Source organism: Lycorma delicatula, chromosome 1, assembly GCF_047948215.1.
Source record: "Lycorma delicatula isolate Av1 chromosome 1, ASM4794821v1, whole genome shotgun sequence".
Taxonomy (NCBI): domain Eukaryota; kingdom Metazoa; phylum Arthropoda; class Insecta; order Hemiptera; family Fulgoridae; genus Lycorma; species Lycorma delicatula.
Window position 1 is genome coordinate 103,490,801 of NC_134455.1, and position 24,795 is coordinate 103,515,595.

Here is a 24,795-nt window from a genome sequence, read left to right on the forward strand (position 1 = left end):
TTTAATCGGTTATATCCTTATGCACTTAAATTAACTTATCTTAAATTGGTTTTGTTATTACTTTTGTTTTTGTTTTTAACTCATTTTTAGCCACACCTTAATCAACTCTCACACAATTTCCTTAGCTAAATTCACCACAATTACAGTATATGTATGATTTTATTTTCTTAATTTAATTTGCTCATTGAAAATTAAAGTGAAAAGCTTTGGTGATTATTAGGATCTCCACATCTTACTCCTTTTTTTAAATTTTTAATATCCGTCACTCAAACCCTTTCAGTACAACACTGATATAGCTTTATGGTATAAACAAGTAAAGCTGTGTCTAATACCTTTCTATATCCCAAATCAAATCCAATAGAGTAATGACAAATATACGAGGTGCGACAATAAGTAATGAGACTGATTTTTCTTTGCACGATGTGGCAACCCTGGAGCTTGCGTAGGCACACCATCTTTGACCTTGGTCTATAAGCTACTTCTAGTCCAAGGGGCACATTGATGCAACTGCTCAGTCGTGAGTTGTGCTGTAATAAGTGAACACGTGTTTGTGTCTCTCGCCACAGAAATGAAACCGCAAAATATTGTGCAACAGTATGCCATTTCTTTTTGCGTTAAATCGGGTGAAAATGCGACAACAACTTATGGTAAGCTTCAGAAGGCTTTCGGAGAGGAGGTTATGTCAAGAGCTCAAGTTTTTCGGTGGCATAAAATTTTTAGTGAAGGCAGAACGAATGTTGAAGATGAAGACCGCAGTGGACGACCATCAACCTCACGGACAGATGTCAACTTGACCAGGGTGCGTGAAATCGTACGATCTGATCGAAGATTATCCGTGAAAATGATTGCAGAAGAACTCAACATCAATCTAGAAACGGTTGGTCTAATATTAACTGAAGATCTTGGTATGAGAAAGATTTGCGCAAAAATGGTCCCCAAAAATCTCACACAACAGCGAGAAACACGGAAAAATGTGGCAGCCGATCTGTTAGAGCAATCTGAAATCAATCCAGATTTGTTGAGCCGTGTTATCACTGGTGATGAAGGTTGGTTTTTCAATACGATCCAGACCAAATAAAGCTCACATGTCAAAGTCAAAAGTGAAATGCATGCTTGTGTGCTTCTTCGATTCCAAGGGAATTGTTCATAAAGAGTGGGTGCCTCCTGGACAAACAGTTCACCAATACTCGTATTTCTACAAAGAAATTTTAGAAAGACGAGTTCTTCGTGTCTGTGCCAACATTGCTGATAATTGGATTCTGCATCACGATAATGCGCCATCCCATACTGTTCTGTCAGTACAGCAATTTTTAATCTCAAAACAAATTTCAGTACTAACACAGCCACCTTATTCACCAGATATCGCTCCGTGCGACTTTTTTCTATTTCCAAGAGTCAAAATGGCGGTCAAGGGCACCATTTTCAAACAACACAAGATGTCCAAAAAGCTGTGACAAGGGTCTTGGAGGATATTACAGAAGATGAGTTCCAGAAATGTTACCATCAATGGCAGAAGCTCTGGAATAAGTGTGTCCAATCAGAGGGGAACTACTTTGAAGGAGACAACACTAAACATGACTAAAATGGTAAGCAACATTTTTTTTTATATCAGTCTCATTACTTTATTGTCGCACCTCGTATAAAAGAACATTTAAAATATGGTGTATAATACATTATTATAATTTTGAAAAACATTAGCTACAATCTCCAGTATTTTTCATAACTACATAAATAAATGGTGAATCAGTAAAATTAATCTTTTCTATAATGCTAAAAAATTGTCAAGAAGACTTTTATACGGATCTCAAAATACATTAAATCTAACATACAAGGGTGAGTCAATAATTATCTGAAGAGTTTACATTAGTGTTTTTGTTGACAACACTGCTGTTTTTTTCCCATGCAACTGCTATGCTTTGTTTCTGACACAGATTTGAAGTTAATAAGTCAGTTCTATTGTAATTGTAATTTTCTATTTTCTATTTGAATCACAGAAGAGCAGATTTCAGTAATCTGTTTTTTTGTAGTTGAAAGACATAACAATGGCAAAACTAGTACAATGTGGTGCTATTTTGGGACTTGTTTTATTCAATTCTTTGGTCAGAATTAAATAAAACTGTCAAAATTGCAATCTAATATATGGCTTCAGTTAATCTTTTGTAACAAAAATCAGAGAAAAATGTTTTGATAGCTATACAACTCAATGAAAGCTTTTTTAACATAGCTTTGTAATGATAACATAGCACTTATTACAGGGTTTTTCTGTTTAAAAAAAATTTCTAATCATTTGCTACAGGGTCAAAATCCATATAACTATCTTATTTATTATATATTATTTTATATTTATAAGCGAAAATGAACAAAGGGAATTAAATTAAAATAATGCATTAATGTTGTCTTACATATAGATAATATCAAGTGATTGAGACTTGTCGAAAATATATAATATAATCAGTATCTTTTTTAATAACCATCTACTTTAAAATAATCAAACAATATCAACTCTGAAGGTGATACTCAGCATTTATCAGATTTGTTTTTTGCATGTTATTTAATACAATAGTTTCCATTTAATTTTCCAACTTCTTTTTTTTTCTATTCACACACGTGATTTTTTTTAGAACTTATTTTCTTAACATTCAAAAAAATGTTATTAATTTTGTATACTCATATTAAAACTTAATATTAGTTCTTATTCTCTGAAATATCTTGAAAGATGTCAAAAAATACATCTCTTGGACTGCCAATGTATAAGGGAATAACATATAAAAAAATAAAAAAAGATCATGCAATTCTCATTGGATTACTTCATGTGGATTGACACAGGAGAATAATTTTATTTAATATTCTCCAGTTAAAACAAAATTAAAGTCAGAAAAACAAATAATAAAGGTTAAAATTTATAATTAAAAAAATTTTAATTAATGATTTTATTTAATGGATGTCACGTGTCCCAGTACAATCTAAATTAATTTTGAAAGTATATATTTTTTTAGTTAATACACAAGTCAATAAATTTAAATAAATATTATAAAAATAATTACAGACTGATGAATTAAAAGATTTAATTAGAGAATAATAAACAAAATTAACACTAGTAATATTTTAATTCTGCAAATAAGTTATTACATGACTGAGTTGTTATCAATGGCAAAGGCATAGATTCATGTCTAGATTCATATTTTACTCATTTCATTGACAATGACACTAAAACTGCAATTCACAATATAGTAGACTATTCTGGATAATTTTAAAAGATATCCATTTACTGAATCCAAGTCATAGTTTAGTTATTCAGATACAAAACAACCCCATATAACACAGCCACCTGGAGACAACTGTTATACCTGCATTACAAGCTAACCACTTTATTATGAAGATAAAGTGATAAATGAAAAAAAAAGTTGAGTTCAAATTCCAGTTAAGTTTATATTGTAACAATTAAAATATTACTGAATGTTGCAATTGAAAATGGGATTATAGAATAAAATAAGATTCTGAAAAATAAAAATGCAATACTGAGTATGTATTGTACAGTACTTATATTTTTTTGATTTCATTTTAACATTCCTTTTTTTTGGAGCAGTAAACTATGGTAATTATAGTCTTTTAAGCGCTTTCTCTTACAGCCTAAGTGAAAATACAGTACTGTAGTAACTGACTTGAATTCAAAACATCATAAAGTAATATACATAACTAACACATCACATCTGAATGTAAATAACTTACGAGACTAATCTAAGTATTACTTACATTTGAGACTTTATGAAATACTTTATATTTTTGGAACACTTTGCTTGAGTTCATATTTTTTTCTTAAATCTGTCATTGCATAAGCCACATAAGCATAAAGTAGTAAATTATATATATATATGTGCTTATGTGGCTTATGGCATGATAGATTTTGTATCACAATAACCATCCACTGGATGCATTTTAGTCATCATGGCTATTGATTTGAGAAATGAAATTTAAGGGCTTGAGCTTGAAAATTAAACCTGATAAAAGTATGCCTTTGCCAGAGATCAAACCAAAGGTACACCAAAAACCATACATACAAACGTTCACTACAACATTAATACAGTGCATTTAGAAAGTTGCTGTGCAGTAAGTTTTAGAATTACGTGGTGCATTCTGTTCTTTCAGCATTAGGTTGATTGCTCTGTGGGTTCATTGGGCATTGCTCAGTAATAAACCAGGATGTCAGATGTTGAGCTGTAATTGAATATGCACAAATGTGTGTTAAAGAACTGAAACCTATAGATCATGCCAAAAGACTAAATTATTGTCAATGGTTTAAACATTTTATTGACTAAATTTCTGTAAGTATCCTCAACATTACAGTTTTTTACAGATGAAGCATGGTTTTATCTGAGAGGATTTATTAATTTACAAAATACAAAACTGTGGATGACAAAAAATCCCCGTGAATTACATGAAGTGAAAATTGGAGTCTGGATAGGTGTGAGTAGAATTTGCATTGTGGGTCCAATCCTTTTCTGAAAATACAGTTAATAGTAATCATTACTGGCTGTTTTAAAAGACTTCATTAGTCAGTTACAAGAAGTGGAAATCAATCACAGATAGTTGTAACAATATGGTGCCACAGCACACACAGACAACAGGTCAATGACTTTTTTATGAGATGTCTTTAGTGAACAAGTCATTTTGAAGGGATATGTGACTTGTACAATTGCCCGATCAGACTTCCCCACATTACTTTCAATCGGCGAGGGGGGAAGCGAAACAAGCAGTTTATCATAACAGACCATGCACAACTGATGAACTAATGACCGCCTTAACGACATATGTACAAGGAATTGCAGTACATCAGCTGATTAAAATGTTTGAAAACAAATTGAAATGTGTGCAGTGTTGTGATGATGTTGGAAGAGGTCATTTTCAAACACCTTTTATAAACTTTTCCAGTTACTGTGATATCCATTTCTATAAAATAATGAAATAAAAATGCAAAGTAATAATTAAGAAAGTTTTCTTATTACACTTTCATAATTACAGTGCACAGCAACTTTTTGAATGCACTATACCACCAAGATGAACTTTTTTTCCTATAAGTCTACTCTTTCATCAATAATATTAATGAAAGAATGTAGTTTATCTTCCTCTTTCATCAATCATGAATAGTTCCTTCAGGTGAACTGAATTCCTGTGATAAGCTAACTAGCTAAAAATTGACCCACTTTAACTTTATCAATGATTTCCAGTTTCTTTTAACAGAGTGGGTTTTTTATTTTTGAAAACATTTCAGAATCACAAAAAGATATAAAAACAGAAAATTAAAATTCAGTTAGAAAAAAATCTAATCTATTTCATGTTAGAAACATAAATGCTGGAAAAACTATTCTTCATACGATATTGTTATTTAAACTGCTTACAAAATTAATTTAGTGTAAACAAAAACTTAAAATAGAAAAACTTTAAACGAAAAATGCATAAAGATAGTTGCAGATGTAAGAGATTAACAAATTTTACAAAACTGTGGTAGTTCATAACTACCACAGGATACACCACTTCTTTTATTACAGGATATGAATCACATGTGAAACATTTCTAATGGAATAAAATCAGATTATAAAATATGTACTGTATTAAACACTGTCATGCAGAAAGTAATTTAAAAAGGAAGTGCAGGTAAGGAAAAAAATTAAGTAAAGATAAATTTTTGATATCATTATGTTTTTATCTTCCTGTTTATACAGTACAGATACATGTAATTTCACAGAGCTAAATTTATTAGTGTATTTATTTATTCTGTTCAATTTATTACAAAAACATTTATACGTAGTTAAAATGAATTTCTATATACCTATCAAAAAGTAGAAAATTTTTGTTTATAACAGATAACAGTTTTTTTTTTGGGAACATCCTTCTATCCATATTATAACCATATCCATGTGATTTTGAACATTATAATGAGGTTGTACCAAATTAATTACCATACCAATAATAAGCATTATTATTTACATACATTTGCATAGGCAAGACCGTTTAAAAGTAAAGGTTGCTTTACTTTAAATGCAATGTTTTTTTTCCAAACTATATAACACTATTAATTTGAAATAAACAAATTAAAATGCATAATTTTACTTAAAAAAAATAAAATGAAAAAAACCACTTCATTAATGCTAATTTTTTTTTACCAAGTAAAAAAGAGTAAGGTAATATCTGTTATCATTCATAAAACTGTCAACTTTATACAGTGGTGTAATTCCAATAGTTTTAAGTCTAGTTATATAACTTTTATCAACAAATTATAAAATAAAAATTTTTCCACAAGGTCAGTGATTTAAATGGCTAAGTAAAATATTAGTAAGTAACATAAATAAAACATTTGAAAATCAATCAAAATTACTACTACATTAAATGTTATTTTTGTCAACATTTAAAATTATTTCAATAAGCCTAATTATTTGATTTTATTACTATTAGACTTTGGCTTTTATATAAATATTTAAGTACAATAAAATACATTCAAGTGTGATAAGGGTCTATTTTTTTTTAAAATGCTACCATATATAAACTGTAGATAAACAATTTTTAGTAAAATTTTTCCAACTTTAAAAATCATTTTAAAATACTAACTGTTTAAAATAAAATGCATTTTGGAACATTAAAGATTATTGAAATAAATATTAACCATGCTGCTGTGCACACTATTTTTGCTAAGAAAAGATAACTAACTCTACCCAAATAACTCTTATAAAGATACAACATGAAATTAATTTAAAAAAATATTAATAAGGTGGATTTGCTAAAATAAATCCACCCCAAGTAATTTTTAAACTTTATTAAAAAAATATTAACTTTTTATTCAAATAGTTTTCATTAAATAAATTAAAAATAATTAAGTAATTACCTACATGTTTATTTTTTAACTAAAGAATACAAGATATAAACTCTTATTTTTATTCAAATTATTATTATTATTATTGGTTAATTGATGTACACACAGTTTGAATTCATTAGTGAAGGCAGTACAATTTAATAATATAAGTGCTTATACAGTGCTTAATATTAAAGATGCTTAGGCATGTGTATGTGTGTGTGCAACAATACATACAAAGAGCACTATGTTTATATGTGCGCACATGTGTGTGTATGTGTATGTGTGTGTGTGAGTGTGTGTGCACATACGTGTTATAATGCTAATTAAGAGATAAGCTCACCTAGCATAATTGACCAAAGTAAGAAGTGTTGTCTCAAGAAGTTGAACTATGATAAGTGGTCCTTCAACTCTCATTAGTGGAACTCTAATAAAAAAAGACAGAAATTAATGTCAAGACAATTAATTATTAAAAACAATTCATTTAAATTCAAATAAACGGACAATAAATTTTATAATAATTAAAATTTCTTACAATCACCATAAAACTTTTATCATGAATCCAGTCCTGAAAATGTTATATGAAAACCAGGTGTCTAGAAATGTCTAGAAACTTTCAAGGACCAATGAAATACAAAATCAATATTTCTCATATTATTTCTCATATTATTCTCATGTCTTGTTACCTTACAATGTAGCCCTCCAATCAATTTCTTACTTATTTCATTTTTCAGACAATCTCTTCAAGTTAGTCATCTATTCTCCTTTCCATAGACAATTTGCTAATCCATTACGGACACTTACTTCTGGGCACCTACTTCTAATGGTCTTTAGACTCACATTATGTATCTGCCTTGTCTTTTACTGTTGGTTCATTCAGATCAGATGCCCAAACCAACTCTTTCTACTAATTCTTTACTGTAATTCCAGTTCTTCCCATTCAGTAACATTAATAATTTTATTTCTTCTAGTTCACTTCTCTTAGAAATGTCATTCAGTAGCTTTAACAAACTAGAATTAAGTGGCTTTGTGGCTAGACTTGTCCAAGTTTTTGTACTACACGTAAAGATAAAGACATAGGTAGATTCATTTTTAAATCTGTAATTTTTTTTCAACTACTGCATTATCTCTTTATTTAGTCTGCCACTCTGGTGAATGACTATGTATTCAAAACTTTCCATTAGTTCAAACCTACCATCCTTCTAACACATCTCATCATCAATTCTATTTTCTGCCACTTTATTTCGGTGTTATCCTTCATTTTTATAGCTCACCTGCCTATGCTACAATGTTTGTTGTAGATCTAATTTTTCACAAACTAAAGTAGTATAATTAACATATATGAGTGTACTTCCCAACCAGCATGAAATTCCAACATTCAATCATATACTTTTTAAATTATACAGTATAAGACCAGCCAACCTCTTTGCTTAAGAACCTTTTCCATTTTGAATTTCCAACTTACCTCAGGCTCACAGTTTCACACTTCTACATAACTTTATACTATATTTTTCAATTTTTGTTTTATTTCTACTTCCTTCAGTTCTTTCCGGACAATTTATAAGGTGTCTTATCTCAAAGACCGATACAAGATTAGAAATACCAAGTATATAACCCTGCATCTATTATTTTCTTTCACAATTCACTCAATGAGAACTTGTGTAAACCTGTGCTCACCACCCAGGACAGAACTCTGCCTGTCTTTTTACAAATTCGTTTTTAACTTTTCTGTCTTTTTTCCAGGATTTTTTAAAAATAACTATAACCTGAATACAACTGAAACAAGACATTGATCTTTAGTTTTCACTTTGTAGTGTTCCCTTTATTGAGGGCTGGAATAGTCATGTTTCCTTACCATTCTTTTATGGATATTCCATTTTACTCAAGCCTGCTTAAATATTTTACATAATCATTCTTCAACTGGTTTCACCACATTTAACCATCTCTGCAGTCAAAATATTAGGCCCTGTAATTTTATCCACATTAGTTTGCAAGACTACTCATTCAATCAGTGCACTTATAAAATTTATAAACGTTTCCAAACTGTTGCTGCTCATCGATTTTCTTTCACATGTTACAATTCTATAGGCTGATTTATAATATTCCTTCCATGCTTGAAATTTATTCTCAGTCTCCAAAATTAGAATTTTATTATTTATTCAGTGTATTTATTTTCATTTTCTTGATTAAAACTCAAAGAATGTTAACATTACTAAATGGTACAGAATATGACCTTTAATTTCATGTTATATAAAATTTCCTTGCTAAATCATGTTTTAAGTCAAAAGTTACAAATTTAAAATTTACTAAGAGAGATGGACTTCACAGTTTCATCTTTAAATGTATGTAATAGAAAACTGTTAGCTTAATAAAAATTCAAAATTGTTCAACAACTGTTCAAAATTACAGGACCCACTTTTTTTATGGCAGTACAAGGACATTATCAGACCTCCTGATAAAATAAAATGTATTTCAACTAAGGAAATAACACATTTTGAATTTAAAAAAGAAATTATAATAGTTCTAGTTTTTTTTTTTGTTATATATTCAAAAATGTTTAAATTTTCTAATGAATATCTTATAACACAGTATGATAAACAACTTCAGGAATGGCATTTTTTATTATTATTATCATTGTTATTATTATTATAACCATATTTTAATAAAGAAAATGAAATGATTAGTGGAAAAAAGACAGACACTTGCCAGGAATTGAAACCACTAACAAAAGATCCGAGAGCCAAAATGTTAATCACTGCACCAATTGGCTGGCCAATTTAAAAATTATTTAAATTTAAAATGAAGATCTTCCATAAAAATAAATCACATGATGAAAGACCTGATTATTTTGCAGATAAATTAATACTCCTGTTCTTACAAATGAAATGATTTTGGAATAGTTCTTAAAATACCATATGATCTGATGTCCGATGCAAGTTCAGGATTGTAAGCTGAATATGGCAACACCTCCCAACCCAATCTCTGAACAGCTTTCCATATTTTTTGTAAAGTGTGAAAGCGGGCATTATCATGCAGAAGAATTATGCCACCTTTTGGAAGAGAATCAAGACATTTCCTCCTTATTACAGGTTTCACTTTATTTTCTAGCATGTCATAATAGTACTAACTATTGTTTGTAACTTGTTCTTTCAACTAATCACAATAAATTGGGCTTCTATAGTCCCAAAACACCATTAGAATCACTTTTTCAGCTGACATATATGTTTTGAATTATTTCCTGGCAAGCCAACTCATATGTTTCCAACCCATACTCTCACATTTGTATTTTGACTCAAAATGATGATTCAAGTTTCATCACAAGTTGTAATGCAATAAAAAAAAACCATTCCCTTTTGCTCATAAACAGTCATTTAAATTTTTGTCTAATTATGAATTAAGATGTCGTGATTTTGAGTCAACTGTCACGGAACTCACTCTGAACACATTTTGTGGCAATCAACTTATCATGGATAATGGAATGGTCAATGGTAATACTTGCATTACAAATTTCAGCAATTTCTCAAATTTTTCTGTCTGTCGTTGCAAATAAGATTAATGCAATTTTGCAAAGTATCAGTTAAAACTTACACTAGTATTCTACTATAATGAAATCATAACACTTGTTCTGCCAGATTTAACTGTTCAATCCACTTACACAGATTTGTATAGTTACACTTTTTATGATACTGCTGTAATACTCATGAGCAAATTTTGACCGGTTTTACACTTTCAGAGAATAAAAATCCAATCACAGCATGGTGATCTTCCATGATACATGTTTCAAGTGAAGCTGACATTTTGAAATAAACAAAAGAGATTATAATAATGGAAATTCTTTTTGAGCAGCTGATATTTTTTTCTACATCAGAGGGGCTATCTTGAACATCAGGTAGTTTCAGTTTATTGCATTAAATAGTTTTTCCACAGTCGACATTATGCTCTGTTGTTACAAATACAATAATTGTATGTATGTTCAATAATAATCTGTGTATGCCACACTAAATTATGCAATTAACAATAATCTGTAGCAATAAATTGATAATAATATTTGTACATAAAGACATATAACAATCATGTGTAATAATATGAAGGTTAACATTCAATAATAATCTTGTACGTTTAGATAAATTAAAAACAAGAATTTTTTTCTAAACAGTAAATAAAATTAGCAATATCATTATATTTATAATGACATTATAAGAATGTGAATTACTTTTTTACCCATCAAACAAATTTCAGTAATGTAGCAACTGATCAAACACAAAGGTGTACGTTAATTTTAGCAGATGCATAATTTATAATAACTCTGACCTTAAATGGAAAAACACAATTCATAATAATTAACATTTTCAAGTAGAAAAAAAAATCTAAAGTAATTTAAAGCATTTTATTAATTATATAAAATAAAAATCATAAATTAGAACAAAATGATTATTTTAAATACACCTAACACCTGGTTGTCCTTCAATAAAGTGATAAACTTGATAAATTTGAAATTAAAAAACTTTTAGAGGTTATAATTAAAAAATGCACACTCATTAAATTAATTATAGAATTCCTAAACAGATATTCAGCCTACTTTCCTATTTTTATTTAATCTGCACCCATCAATCCATTACATCTGTAATGAACTATATAAATAAAATTAACGCACAATATATATAATATGCAATTAACTAATACACATTCAACTACTAACATCCTACAACTTCAATCATTTGTTTTAGAAAACCATAATACTTTAAAAATAAGACTATTGTAATCATGATTTTATTATTATTATTATTATTATTATTATTACTGATGTGATCCCAACTAATCCGCTCATTCTCTTTTAAATTCTGCCACAAATTTCTCTTTCTAACTTATCTAAAAATTTCTTCTTTTCATAATCATCTAATTTTCAGACTTGTCTTGGAAAAACAATTTCAACGACCTTTATTCATTGTTTTTCAGGGTTCCCTATTGTCTGTCTTCTGCTGCTGTAAAGTGCAACTCTCAGCAAAATTATTAATAAGAATTCCATTCAAATATTTAATTACTCTTGACACAAACTAATATTTTGTTGACTTCAGTTAGATTCAGATGCCTATTTCATTTTATTCATCCTTAGTAATTTTAGTACCAAAATAACAAAATTCTTTATTTCTGTATAACTTATACAGAAAAAATTGCAATAATATTAACACCATAATATTATAAATATTATAATATTAATATAATTTAATATAATATAATTAATTAATTTTTATAAAATAATATTATATTATTTACCATAATATTAACACATTTTAATTCTCTTTCATAAAAAGATATTTAAAAGAACTCTTCATCAAAAGGCAAAAAATAACAAAATTAAAAAAAGTTTTAAAGTGTATTCTTCGTAGATATAAGAAACAAAAATTATATGAGTAACCAATGAAAAGGTGGTTTTATTTAATTCTGTTAGCTCCAAAACAATATTATTTGCTTTTCTTTTTTTCTACAAATTTCTACTTTTTATTTTAAACTACTTTAAAAAAAAAATCATAAAATTTAAATTCATCTTTCAAAATAGATGATTTACTTTCAAGATTACTTTGAAAGAAAACATAAGGTTAATATATAGACATAAATTAAATATTAATAGGAAGTGATAACTAAATATACAGGAACTAGTACAACAATAAAAGTTTAACATTCTCAACATTAATTAAGTCTTTAAATAAAAATTATTAGAATTACTAAAGAAAGAAACTAAGAAAAAATACAGACCTTGGGAAAACCACTGAACCCTCTTCAATAGCATAAACAGTCACATCATTAACAGTTAAATGCCTTAAATATACAAAGAATTCATCTTCAACACATTGTGGTAATGTCTGCTTTAAATATTCAATATCTGTAATAGAATAAAAATAAAAGTAATCAAACAGCAGAAAATTATTTTTAAAAAATATAACTGTAAAAAAACTAAAAACTATTACTATTATACAACAAATTAATCAAATAAACAATAATCCTGAAACAGCATTAATTATTACTAGTAATATTCAACATCATGATAAAATACGTTCTAATAATAAATGGAAAGAAAATTATAGACCGCATTCTACAAGAATGTGTAAAAAAATTATACCAATTCAGAAACCAATAGAATTATGACAGTTATATAACTGCAGAATATAAATATTTAAAATTGAAGTCAATCTCTTTACAAGAGGTTTTGTAAAAACAAACTTTTTTATAATTTTTAAGTTTTAAAATATTAATTGTTTGATGAAAATTTTCCATTAATTAGATAACATAATCACAAATATCATGCAGTTCTTAAGCATAGCCTTCATACAGACTCCCTAATTAACTTACAATGATGAAGGTGATGCAGTAACTTAACAATTTAAATAAATTAGAACCAGTCAATGGCAATTATTGAGATTTTTTTCTTGGAGTGATTTCATAGACCTTAAAGATAAGATTAAATAAACATTATAACAATCCTCCCACATATTTATAAAATATTCAAGCCTTACTCTTCACCAAATGGATTTTTTTTTTTTTGTAGCGAAAATTGCTCTCTGGTGATTCTGTTGTAAATTTTCTCTCAATAAATTGTACAAGAATTTTTAAATGAAAAATTACAGAGAATTTAATATTTCTTCAAATAAAAATAGTCAAGACACCATTTATAGTCTTATTCATAATAATTTATCTTTATTATAACATTTTTTCTTAATAAAAGTATTTTCACCTGAAATTTAAAGAAAATTGGTTGAAAAATTTGAGGTAAAAAATAAAACGTTCAACATTCTAGAGAGTCTTAGGCTCAAGGATCAGCAGCTCATTTAAATTAATTATTCCTTATTTCTATCAAAATGTAAATTTCTAACTACTATGTTTCTTGTAAACAGCAAGTCACCATGTTTTTTAAAACTATTTATTCTTCAAATAAAAATAAATGTAAAAATCTAAAAAACAAAATAACCTTAAAAGACAAAAACATCCTAAAAAGAGATAAATAATATTTTCAATTCTTTTTTAATTTTGACTTTTTGATGCCAGTAACAATTTAAGGAATATTAAGCTTTTCAAAAATTATCTTCATTTGACACAAACTTAAAAAAAAATCCTAATTTAAGGATGAACTGATAAATAGTTAATTTTGTTGTTGTTTTAAATAGTTCTTAATTAGCTACGTTTATCTAATCTCATACTTTATTAGAGAAAAAAAACAGTAGCACACCTTCTGATGGTCATTTCCAGATCAATGAAAAATTTTGCAGAATTCAACAGAAAATATTCCAACATACAGGTCACAAGATTACAACAATCTTCTTATATAAATTTAAAGTAAATAAAAATAAATAATAGTAACAAACCAAAGATTGAAGCTGGATATAGACAGCCAGTTTTTCTGTGCAAATAAAACTGCATACAAAGAACTCTTCATTATAAACAACTTTTTTAGCTTTTATCCAAAATCTTATAGTGTATGAAAGGTCTATTAATATCTCATAACTAAATTTCTCAATCACCATGGTTCAACATGGTTGTCAACACTGGAGTATATAAAGATATTTATAAAATCCAATTCAATTTCAGCATAATTAGTATGATGAAAGAAATACTTTTAGCAGTCTTTAATGCCTTAAAACAGTACATTAAAGAAATTAAAACATGACGTCCCATTTACAAAGAAGCAGGCAAGTTCAAAATACTGAAGTGTTTTTAGTGAGAGGATTTGAGAAGTAAAGTAGCTAAAGCTCAGCACAATCTGCATTCCACTAACAAATCGTTAAGTGCCTTCTTACCAGTAGCACATTACTTCAATTAATTTTTAAAATAAATGGATACAAAGGCATGTTTTCCATTCTGCTGACTTGGTAAGTCACACAATATATGCACACATGATGTTTTCAAATATGCTGAATAATTCCTTTTTTTTATACAGCTAAGTCTTTCACCCTTCCGGGAATCAAGTACATATAAAAATCTTTTCTTTCTTATGACAGATACGAAAGTATATGTAAACCCATAATGCCGTGCCATTTTAAAGGATACTGTAATCCATTCAATTTATCTCATGACACCGACTTTTGTGCTGTCTTATTGTTGTTGACTTTTAGCATCACTGATCCATCACTACACAGAATTTAAACAAATAATTATTTATTCTTCTGATAGTTTCTGTATTAGAATACATAATTCTTTCAAAATAAATCACACTTTACTTTTCTATACTATGCCAATTATTTTCTACTTTGTCTTTGTTAATAAGTTTCATAATAACAATAAAATCTCAAAGATTCTCTTAACTTAAAACACAATCACCTTTCCAGTTATTTATTTATTTCATTACTGAAATTTTTCTTTAAAAACACTAAAGAAAAACAACCAAGTTATTTTTTGAATACCTTTTATTCTAACTAGATACATGTGAAACTCACCCCAAAAAATAAAAAAAACCTTGATATCCAATAACAATCTTTAATGCAGCAAGTTTTCATTAAATCAGCTGATTAGCCATCAGCTTGTTTTATAAACAACAGCATACAATAGTAATTAAAAGTTTTTGTATAATGTGATTAAAAATATTCTCTTTTCTTCAGCAGTTATCACATTTTCTTTTACAAATATCACTTCATTCAGGTAATAATGGTTATTATTAATAACCAATCATATTTTTTTACTTCAAAAAAATTCTGGCTGCGAATAATATCAATTCCACATTCCAAAGAAAGGGAAATGTAAACTAGTCAAGTTGTCTTTGCGGATTAGTTAAAACTTTGACAATCTCAATGAAATAATGTTAAAAATCACTTCAAGGGTCTTACTTTATTTCTTAATCATTCTTCTGTCAAGCATCATGGATTATTTGATTACTGGAAAGTAATCATTAAAAAAATAAATGAATCGCAAAGAAAAGTTTTGTCTACTTTATAGATTTTGTCTATATGAAACTAAACTTATGAAAAATGTACAGAGATCACTTCTAAAAATACACCATTTGAATTGCAATTGAATTAACATTATCTACTAATGATGATTATTTAAATATATAATGATTTAATACATTTAATTATAGTCTTCACTCAGTTAATGAAGCAGCAGTTTTTTTATTGTTATGTTACTACATATATGAGTCATATTTCAATCAGGATTAAAATAGATTCATTTTGAAAGCATTAGAAGAATTGTTTTTTTGGCCATTTTTTTTTTTGCCTGATAAATTAATTCACACAGAAGATTGTATGTGAAAATATGAAAATATAAATTTGTAGCATGTGAAAAATTCCATGTCTGAGATCTGAACCTGGGACCTCTGGATGAAAAGGCTGAGACACTATCACTCACAGCCACTACTGTGGCTGAGCAGGGAGATCATCAGAGATAAATTTCTTTTTAGTAAACTGATTTCAACCAACTTTCAAAACAGAATCAAATTATTTGACGTAATTTTTCAGGTGAGCATAGAGATTGTCACTAGAAAGTGATGGAATGACTACTCATTCTAAAATTCAACCTGAGTTATCTTCCATTCCTTTTTTAATGGTAAAAGTAATCATCATTTTGTAATACATTTAATATTAGATTTAAAACAGAGTTTGTCGTGTTGATGGGGTAAGAATGAATATTTTAAAAATTTGCAGAAAAAATTGCAACTCTGAAAAATAAAAATGTGATTATGTGATGAACTTAACAAATTAATGTTCAAATTAATCTGACAAATCTAATAAAACCAAAATTGTGTTGTCTTTCACTAAGTGGTTCCTGCAAGATGCTATAAGCATTGATACAATATTCACGCAACACAGTCAACCATACACACTTTATTAACTGTTAACTAATTACGGTAACTTAATATTAAATACCAAAGATAAATATCTTAAGATGGTAGTATGGGAAACAGCTATCATTTAGGACAAAGATTACTCAACCAAATATTCTTTTGTAAGAAAGAATGAAAAAAAATAATGTTCAATTAAATCGGTTGAAAATTACTAAGGGAAAAATAAATTTTATGAAAACCAGGAAAACGCTTTTTTTTAGGATCATTCAATAATCAAACAGACAAATAACTGTACAGCAAAAATGGCTTATAAAATAAATACAATTTTTTTGTCTACTTTTCAACGTAATCCCCACCAAATTCTCTGCACTTGGCCTATATTTCTTATTTTTATGAGTCTTTTTATCGCCTCAGCAAAGAATTCTTTACCTTGATCTCGAAGCCAGTTTTGTACTCTTTTTCTTTACCTCTTCATTGTCATTGAGCTTGATGCCACACAAAGCTTCTTTTATCAGACCATACAGATAAAATCCGAAGGGCAAAGGTCAGGGCTGTAAGGAGGATGAGATAGGAGCTCCTCAACCCACTTTGCCAATAGTTTCCAGTGTCAATTGTGCCCATATAAGGTCAAGCGCTGTTTTGAAGAAGCATGGCTTTCCTCTGCCATCCCGGACATTTCCTCTTCAATGCGGGCTTGACTTTGTTCTCAATCAGGGCTGAGTAGTATAGGCTGTTGACAGTGCATTGCTCCTCCAAACAGTCACAGAAAATCGGACCATGGGCACTCCAACAGATGGCTAACACGACCTTACCAGCCAATGGCTGTGTTTTGAATTTCTCATGGAAGGCGATTCAGAGTGTTTCCATTGCATGCTTTGAAGCTTGGACTCCGGTACAAAATGATGTATTAAAGTTTCATCACGAGTTAAAATGCTGTCCAAAAATGCATCATCTTCATTATTGAAACTATTCTTGAGTTCGATGTAAATACGAAATCTCTCGGCTTTGCGATGAATGATAAGCTCTCTGGGAACCGACCTTGCACAAGTCTTACGGTAGTTCAGTTTGTTTTGAATGATGGAATGAGTTGTATAAACACTTTCTCAACATTTTTCAGCAATTTGTTCAGCTGTAAGTCGTCAGTCTTCTCGGATAAGTGAATCAATATGAGAATCTAACGCCGAGGTTGGCACTATTACCGGACGCCCGGGGAGATGCTCGTCGGTCACGCTTTTGCAGCTACTTTAAACTTTTTCATCCACGCATAAGACCTCGAACGGTTCATGCAACTACTGCCGTGTTGTTTGTTCATTCTAGAGAATATTTCTGACGGTTGTACACTTTCCGAAAGTAAAAATCGGATTACAGAACACTGTTCAAAAGTACTTTCTTCGAGCCACTAGTCCCACTAGTTGCCACTAGTCATGACCCACCCTCTTCAGAAAACAGACAAGATCGTTCGAAGCATCGAGATTAGTAATGACATAATGAAGTTGGACATTTTTGTAGGGCAGAATATCACCAGCATTTCGGTAAACTTGGCATTTCAATATACAATAGTATACATCGTTCACTGAAGAAAAATAACAGGAAACTACTTCATTCCACATTTCCTTAGGAAGCCTGACATTGGACTCTTTTAATCTAGAAAATGGCCATTTCATTTTCAGGAGCGACTTAACACTTACGCGTATCTCAGGTCGCCTTCATCCCCATGTAGGCATTGTTAAAAAAAACATTGTTTTTTTATATACAAGTTTGTGTGGTATTTTGATGTTTTTAAATTTATTTTTAAGAATGGAGAACTTTTCAATAACTGGAAACTGCAGCACCAATCGATAAACACTTACCAAAGCGATGAAAACGTTTTGATTATTAAAAACGTTATTTATAAAACTTTGATTTGTCATTTCAAAAGTTTACAGTATAATTTGATTTTCATCGCCGAAAGCCATGGATAAACTAGTGCAACAAATTTTACAAAATTGCTTGTTTCTGATGTTAGCAAAAATTAAGTGAGAGGTGAATAAATTATTTTAAATATCTGAACACACAATTTTGTGATCATTGGTAGTGAAGAAAAGCTTTCAGTTTCAGATAAAAACTCGAACCCCTTTTAACATTCTTTCTCAAAATATTTTTAAAACTAAAATTTTGTTAGACGATAAAGAAACAGGATTACGTATTAGTACTGGTTTTGATAAAGCACAATTTCCGTCCTTTGTTATAGTTAGATGTCAGTAAAATAAACATATTAAATAATCTGCTTTTGTTGTTATATTATTTTAGGTTATTTTTTATTTATATGAAAAAGAACATATAAAATTTATCAAAAAAATATTCAGTCTCAGAAATCACTTAACGTTAAGATAAACTTCTACAGACCTTGTTGCGCGACGTAAATAATAAAGGTATAAAATTGTATATACAATGTACAATTGTAAAATTGTATAAAATTTTAACTAATCATAAATAATTTTTTATATCTTATCTATAGTTACAAACAGAAATGACAAAGAATGCATATAACGTACGAGAAAGGTACATGTAGTTCGCAAAGTATTACTCAAAGAATTGTGCGATTCTTTTGATGTTTTTTTTATTTAGCTATCTGTGAACGGAAAACCAGATTAAATGAAAAGAAGAAAATCAATTCAATGTTTTTATTATAGTTCATTTAAAGCACGTATGAAGAGATCGCTACCGCCAAAAACATGCGAATTTTTGACGTCAGCCAAAATAAAAATACAGAGGAATAAACACGCTTTCTATGACTCTAAATTCGTAAATAAAAATTCATCAACTAATGTTAATATCCTTCTAGATATATTAGCCAAATACACTAGAAATGCTAAATGCTCCTCCCGCACAATCAACTAGCAGAATACACATTTTAAATATATTTAGGGCTCGGACTTGGTGTAATGCATAGTTTTGTAAGGAAAGTAGTATATTACTACGTTGCTTACACTACCACAGATATGACTTTGCATGACTCTGATGCATAGGGTACAAGAGTACAAACTAATGGCACGAGTTGTTTTCTTTTAGAGTAATGATGTTCATTATACGGTTAGTCCCTGCGGTAAATAGAGGGAAAATATCACTTCTAGGATTGAATATCACCATTATTTAAAAAGTGCTTTCTTTGCATATTGATGCGCAACAGTACATCGGTTTATTAAAGAAGGCAACAAAAACCGCTTCATTCTTTACTCTCCTAATTAATCCTGGCTTAGAACGAATACTATTCTTTGAAATGGTTACATTTTTTTTTTTAGATTGACTGCGTCAAGTAAAATCGCTTAACAAGCAATATGGTTACCGCACCTAAGATACATACATTTATGAAGAAATGATTCTAAATATAGATGATTACATTTTACAATTTCTGTTCTACAAACGAATGTTAAAATTAAAACCAACATCGGTTTCCATATGATGTCAGAAATTGTAACATTAATTTTTAATAAAAGCCGAAATAAAGAATTTTGAATGTTCAAAATCGCAAATACCAAAACGGTGTTTAAATCTTGTTTTTCTGTAATTGTATTTTAAAAAGAATATAAATACTACTTTCTTGTTTTAAACCAGTTATAAGCAGAAGAATATGTAAAAAATATGCTTAATTTGGTATTTGTTTTTATTTTTTGAATTATCAAATTCAAGTTCTATTCTTGGTAACCAAACAGTACATTATGTTATTTAAAATTTGAAACTATTTTTCCACGAAAAATATCGCTATGAATCTCTCTAACACGTAAATTTTTGAAATCCTTCTTTTGGATACCTCACCTAACGAAGGATTTTAAAGAAATCTGACTTTTCAGCATACGAATAAAGATATCTAACACCCACTAATCTGTTTTTCTCAGATTTTTTCTTACGCCAATCCTAACCCCCGTAGGGGAAGAAGAGCCTTGTGACGATTTTGGTCGCCACACTATCCTCCCCGTTCCTTGCCCTGATGGACTTTAACGGAGGCCGTCTTTTGACCCTCCAACGCTTTACAACTCACAGTAATAAGCCAGGCCTCGTTGGGATACCACCGATGTAAATGCCTCGGTAGACATTTACATCAGTGAATTATGACTCAACATTCGCCTTCGCTGTAGGCTTCTCCCGGACATCTTGACTATCCTACTTCGTTGCCCTCTGAACTAGCTAACAGAGTTCGCGAAACCACGAACCCCGCGCCTAGTTCTACGTTTTAAGTAAGCTATTGTGGGTAAATGTCTCATAATATTCGAGGTAATACAATAAATAATATACCACGAGAAATGTTCTTCGCAACAACGGAATTTATTCCTAGTTCCCTTAGTGAAGTCAACTTTATACTTCAAATTCCAACTACATCGTCGAGATGGTGCTACACCTCACGGCTGCATGGGAATCAATGCCCTCGGCAGTGTAGTCACTATCCCGCCGACAGTGATACTTTTGCTCATTAATTTACTGCCGCCCTCGTCAAAACGGTGCTACACTTATCGGCTGCATGAATAACCATACTTGGGTAGTGCAGCCGTCGTCCTACCGACAGCAAATATACTAATAATCACAATAGTTTTTGTAACTAACCGTGGCTCGATGCTAACACGCCTACCTCCGGCTATCAACCATACAGGCGGTCCCTAGACACCCGGGGTACTACTCTACTCATAGCCCCTCAGCCGTTCTGCTCAGTGCAAGGAATCGCAGGAAGCCGGCCACTATAGTCCTTTCTCTGCGAGTCTTCAAACTGACCCGCAGATCAAGAAACGAGTTTACTCTCTCTAGCTCCCTAACAATTCTGGCACGTTCAGCCTCGTGCCGGGGACATACACGGAGCACGGAGGATATGGTCCACAATGTCATCGACTCTACAGTTCGGGCAGAAATCCAAATCAACCAAGTCAAACTATTCTTAAAGGCACCATGTCCCGAAATAAATTGTGTTGTGTATCGATCGGGAGAAACCCACCTATTGGCTCGCAAATCCCTAACTCTGAAAATACACCATTCGTGCATCGACCAGTAGAAGATTCATTCCACCTAACTTGCCAAAAACCTTGCTCTTCAATCTTTCGCATACGCCCAGAAATAAGAAGGCTTTCCTTCTTAGATATACCGCTTGCTACGTTCCGTAGCTAGAATGTCAATGGGTTTTATGTCGTTGATTTCAGACTGCCTCTCCCGAGATCGTTCTATAGCCTCCGAAAACAGCTAACAAAAGGAGACGCTAGGTTCGCAATAAAATGTCCTTATAACACTGGAATTGTAAACGATGAGCTCAAACGGGCGCAGCGAACAACATTATGGCCTCAGCGACACCTTTGTAAAGAATACGCATGGTACGAAAATTCAACCTCCAATCGAGATGGATGACTCTATGAACACCAAATAAGGCATCTATAGCCTTACTTGCGACAAACTGAAGGTGCTCCCATAATTGAAGCCTCTCATCAAGGATTACACCCAGATATTTCTGAACGGTAACATACCCGATTGGAAGGCCGTCCATCACAACCAGCAGGTCTCTTACGCCCATCCCAACCCCCGTAGGGGAAGACACCCGCCTTGTGATGATTCCGGTTGCCACCTCCTCCCACCAGATGATGAGTCGTAGCCCTGATGAACTTCTCTCTTACGTCCAGTACTAATTGCACTTTTGAGATGAATTCTTTTACACTTATTACGTGGAAACCGATACAGCCGTTTTAGGACTACAAACATATCTGATTCTTAAACTATTTTTTATGCTGATTTTAAATATGAAGTAAGAGTTCTATCAGACTTAGTTTTTTTGTAACAACCATTCATATTTTCAGGTAGTATCGCGCATGAACTCCATAACCATAGCATTTTGTGAACGTATTTTATTACATCATTTATCAACTATATATAGCTTTTTGTTTATTTATTACAGTCTCTTAATTGTTGTCACATTGATTTGTTCAACATTAGTCATCATATTTATTATTTAAGCACTAATTAAAATGAACAAGAATGTGACTCATTCTTCCTACTTTCATACTATAAACATATAATCAACTCATTAGTTATTTCTGTAATTATTATATTTACTTATAAACTGTCGTGCAGACTAGAGAAATATTTTGAATTCTCATTCAAGTCCGAGTTTTCGTGTGTGTAACATTCAGCTTTGTAGCTGACTTTTGTATTTGCGGGTATATGTTATTCAGTAGAGTGCAATTCCAATGGTTTGGAGAGAATCGAAGGACCTCACCACAGACTGTTATTTTTGTGTAAAAAGGATATCTGGGGTAATAGCTAAAACTAGACGTACTTCAAATACCCTTGATACTCCCTCTGCCATTCAGCCAGTGCCACATAGCCAAGAGCTTTCAATTCCATTACCACCAGAAACGTGGAACTTAGATGAAGATGAAAATGTCGAATCTTGTGCTGACTTAATAGGCGATGAAGAAAGAGACCCTAACTTTTTATAAAATAGATATACTGAGCCCCATTTAATTAATCAGAATTAATTGATCTGGCTTGTGATCTAAATTCATCAAAGAATTAAGCAGAAATACTGGCATCAAGACTGAACGGATGGCATATTTCACAAACACTAAAATAACTGCTTTCCGTGACAGACAGTCAGAATTTGAACATTTTTTCTCTCAGTACAAAAACTTAGTATACTGTAATGATGTGGACTCTTTACCGAAAGCTTTGGGACATAAGCACCATCCTGACGAATGGCGACTTTTTACTGACTCGTCAAAGCTGTTTTTTGAAAGCGGTTTTACTTCACACTGGAAATAAATACCCAAAAATATCATTAGCATCCGCTGTTCACACCCTGCTCTTGGGGGGCCAGAGACTGGGCCACCCTGGAACTTCGAAGTCAAGGGGAAAATTGGCCACTCACAAGCGGCGAGTCAATGTAGCCAGAGCCGCAATGTCGGACCGTGTGGGATTTCCTTGATGCGGTTGCTTTGTTCAACCGACATCAGTAGTTTACTTAAGGGAAACACTCCTACCGCACTGCTGTGGGAAGCTAACCTAGAGATGTATGGCTGACCACAAATGGCTAATTAAGGCTCTATACGCTTTAATACGGCGGACAGGTACTTGCTAGCGGAAGGTACCTAGGCGTAGCAGCGAATTGCTGTCTAGACGAGGTAAATTTCAATTTATGGATGTCATATATATTTTTAGTTGTTAGTAGCGCCTACCCATTTTAGTAAATATATGACTAGTGAGCGGTTGGGACACATAAGCCGGTGGTGTATGGCACCGCACTTAGTCCGCTCACGCTGTTAGGTAAGGTCTAGGAGCTATTTAGGACATTTGTACCTAAACTGTTTCGAGGCTTAGTAGTCGTTTGTGGCACAGACATTCGGTCTTATGCTTTAGGGCGACCGAATGGGGTGGTGGCAGGAGAAATGCCAAGCAAACCAAATACGCTGTTCACACGAAGGAGTCTTATGAAAATATGAAACTTGTATTGAGTAGGATTCAGTATGAGAAATATTTGTGGAGATCTGAAAGTAATAGCAGATAGACTAAGTTCTGTTGCTTTTGGTGCGAGTGGACAGCAGGGATAGGAAAAACAATTACGTAAAAGAGCAGTGGCTAAAAAAGAGAAAGTTACTAGCTGTAGGAGAAAAGAATGTTGTTAGGCATTAGTAAAACTAGAAAAAGTTTATCTTCCGCCACTACATATTAAGCTAGGTTTAATCAAAAAATTTGTTAAAAGCAATGGATCATAATGGTGTAGGGTTTCAGTTTCAAAAAAACAAATTCCGTAATATAAGCGATGCTAAAATAAACCAAGGTATATTTGTTGGACCACAAATAAAAAAACTAATGCGTGATCCGGTGTTTGAAGAATGTTTGAATAACTTGAAGGTTGCTGCATGTTATTCATTTATTCATGTTGCTGCATGATAAATCATTTCAAAATGTGGTAAAACAACTTCCTTGGAAACCATAAAAGCCTATAACTACAGAGAACTTGTGAGTGAACTCCTTCAAAACTACAAAGAATTTGGATGTAAAATATCACTCAAAATCCATTTCTTACATTCATATTTGGATTTTTTCCCCTAACAATTTCGGCGCTATTACTTATGAACATAGAGAATGCTTTCACCAGGAGATATCTACAATGGAAATACGATACCAGGGAAAATGGAACTCAAAAATGTTAGCAGACTACTCTTGGAATCTA

The 24,795-nt window shown here is 31.0% G+C and overlaps 1 protein-coding gene across 2 annotated transcripts in view; it reads right to left on the reverse strand.

Annotated features, from left to right (window-relative positions):
* Positions 1–24,795, reverse strand: part of Naprt (nicotinate phosphoribosyltransferase) — a 150,112-nt gene that overhangs the window by 91,912 nt on the left and 33,405 nt on the right. For both annotated transcript variants that reach the window (XM_075358641.1, XM_075358649.1), the window contains exons 3-4: positions 12,599–12,725; positions 7,188–7,271 (exon numbers count right to left, since the gene is read on the reverse strand). In XM_075358641.1, coding sequence (XP_075214756.1) covers positions 7,188–7,271; positions 12,599–12,725 — 211 coding nt within the window. The remainder of the gene's footprint in view (positions 1–7,187; positions 7,272–12,598; positions 12,726–24,795) is intronic.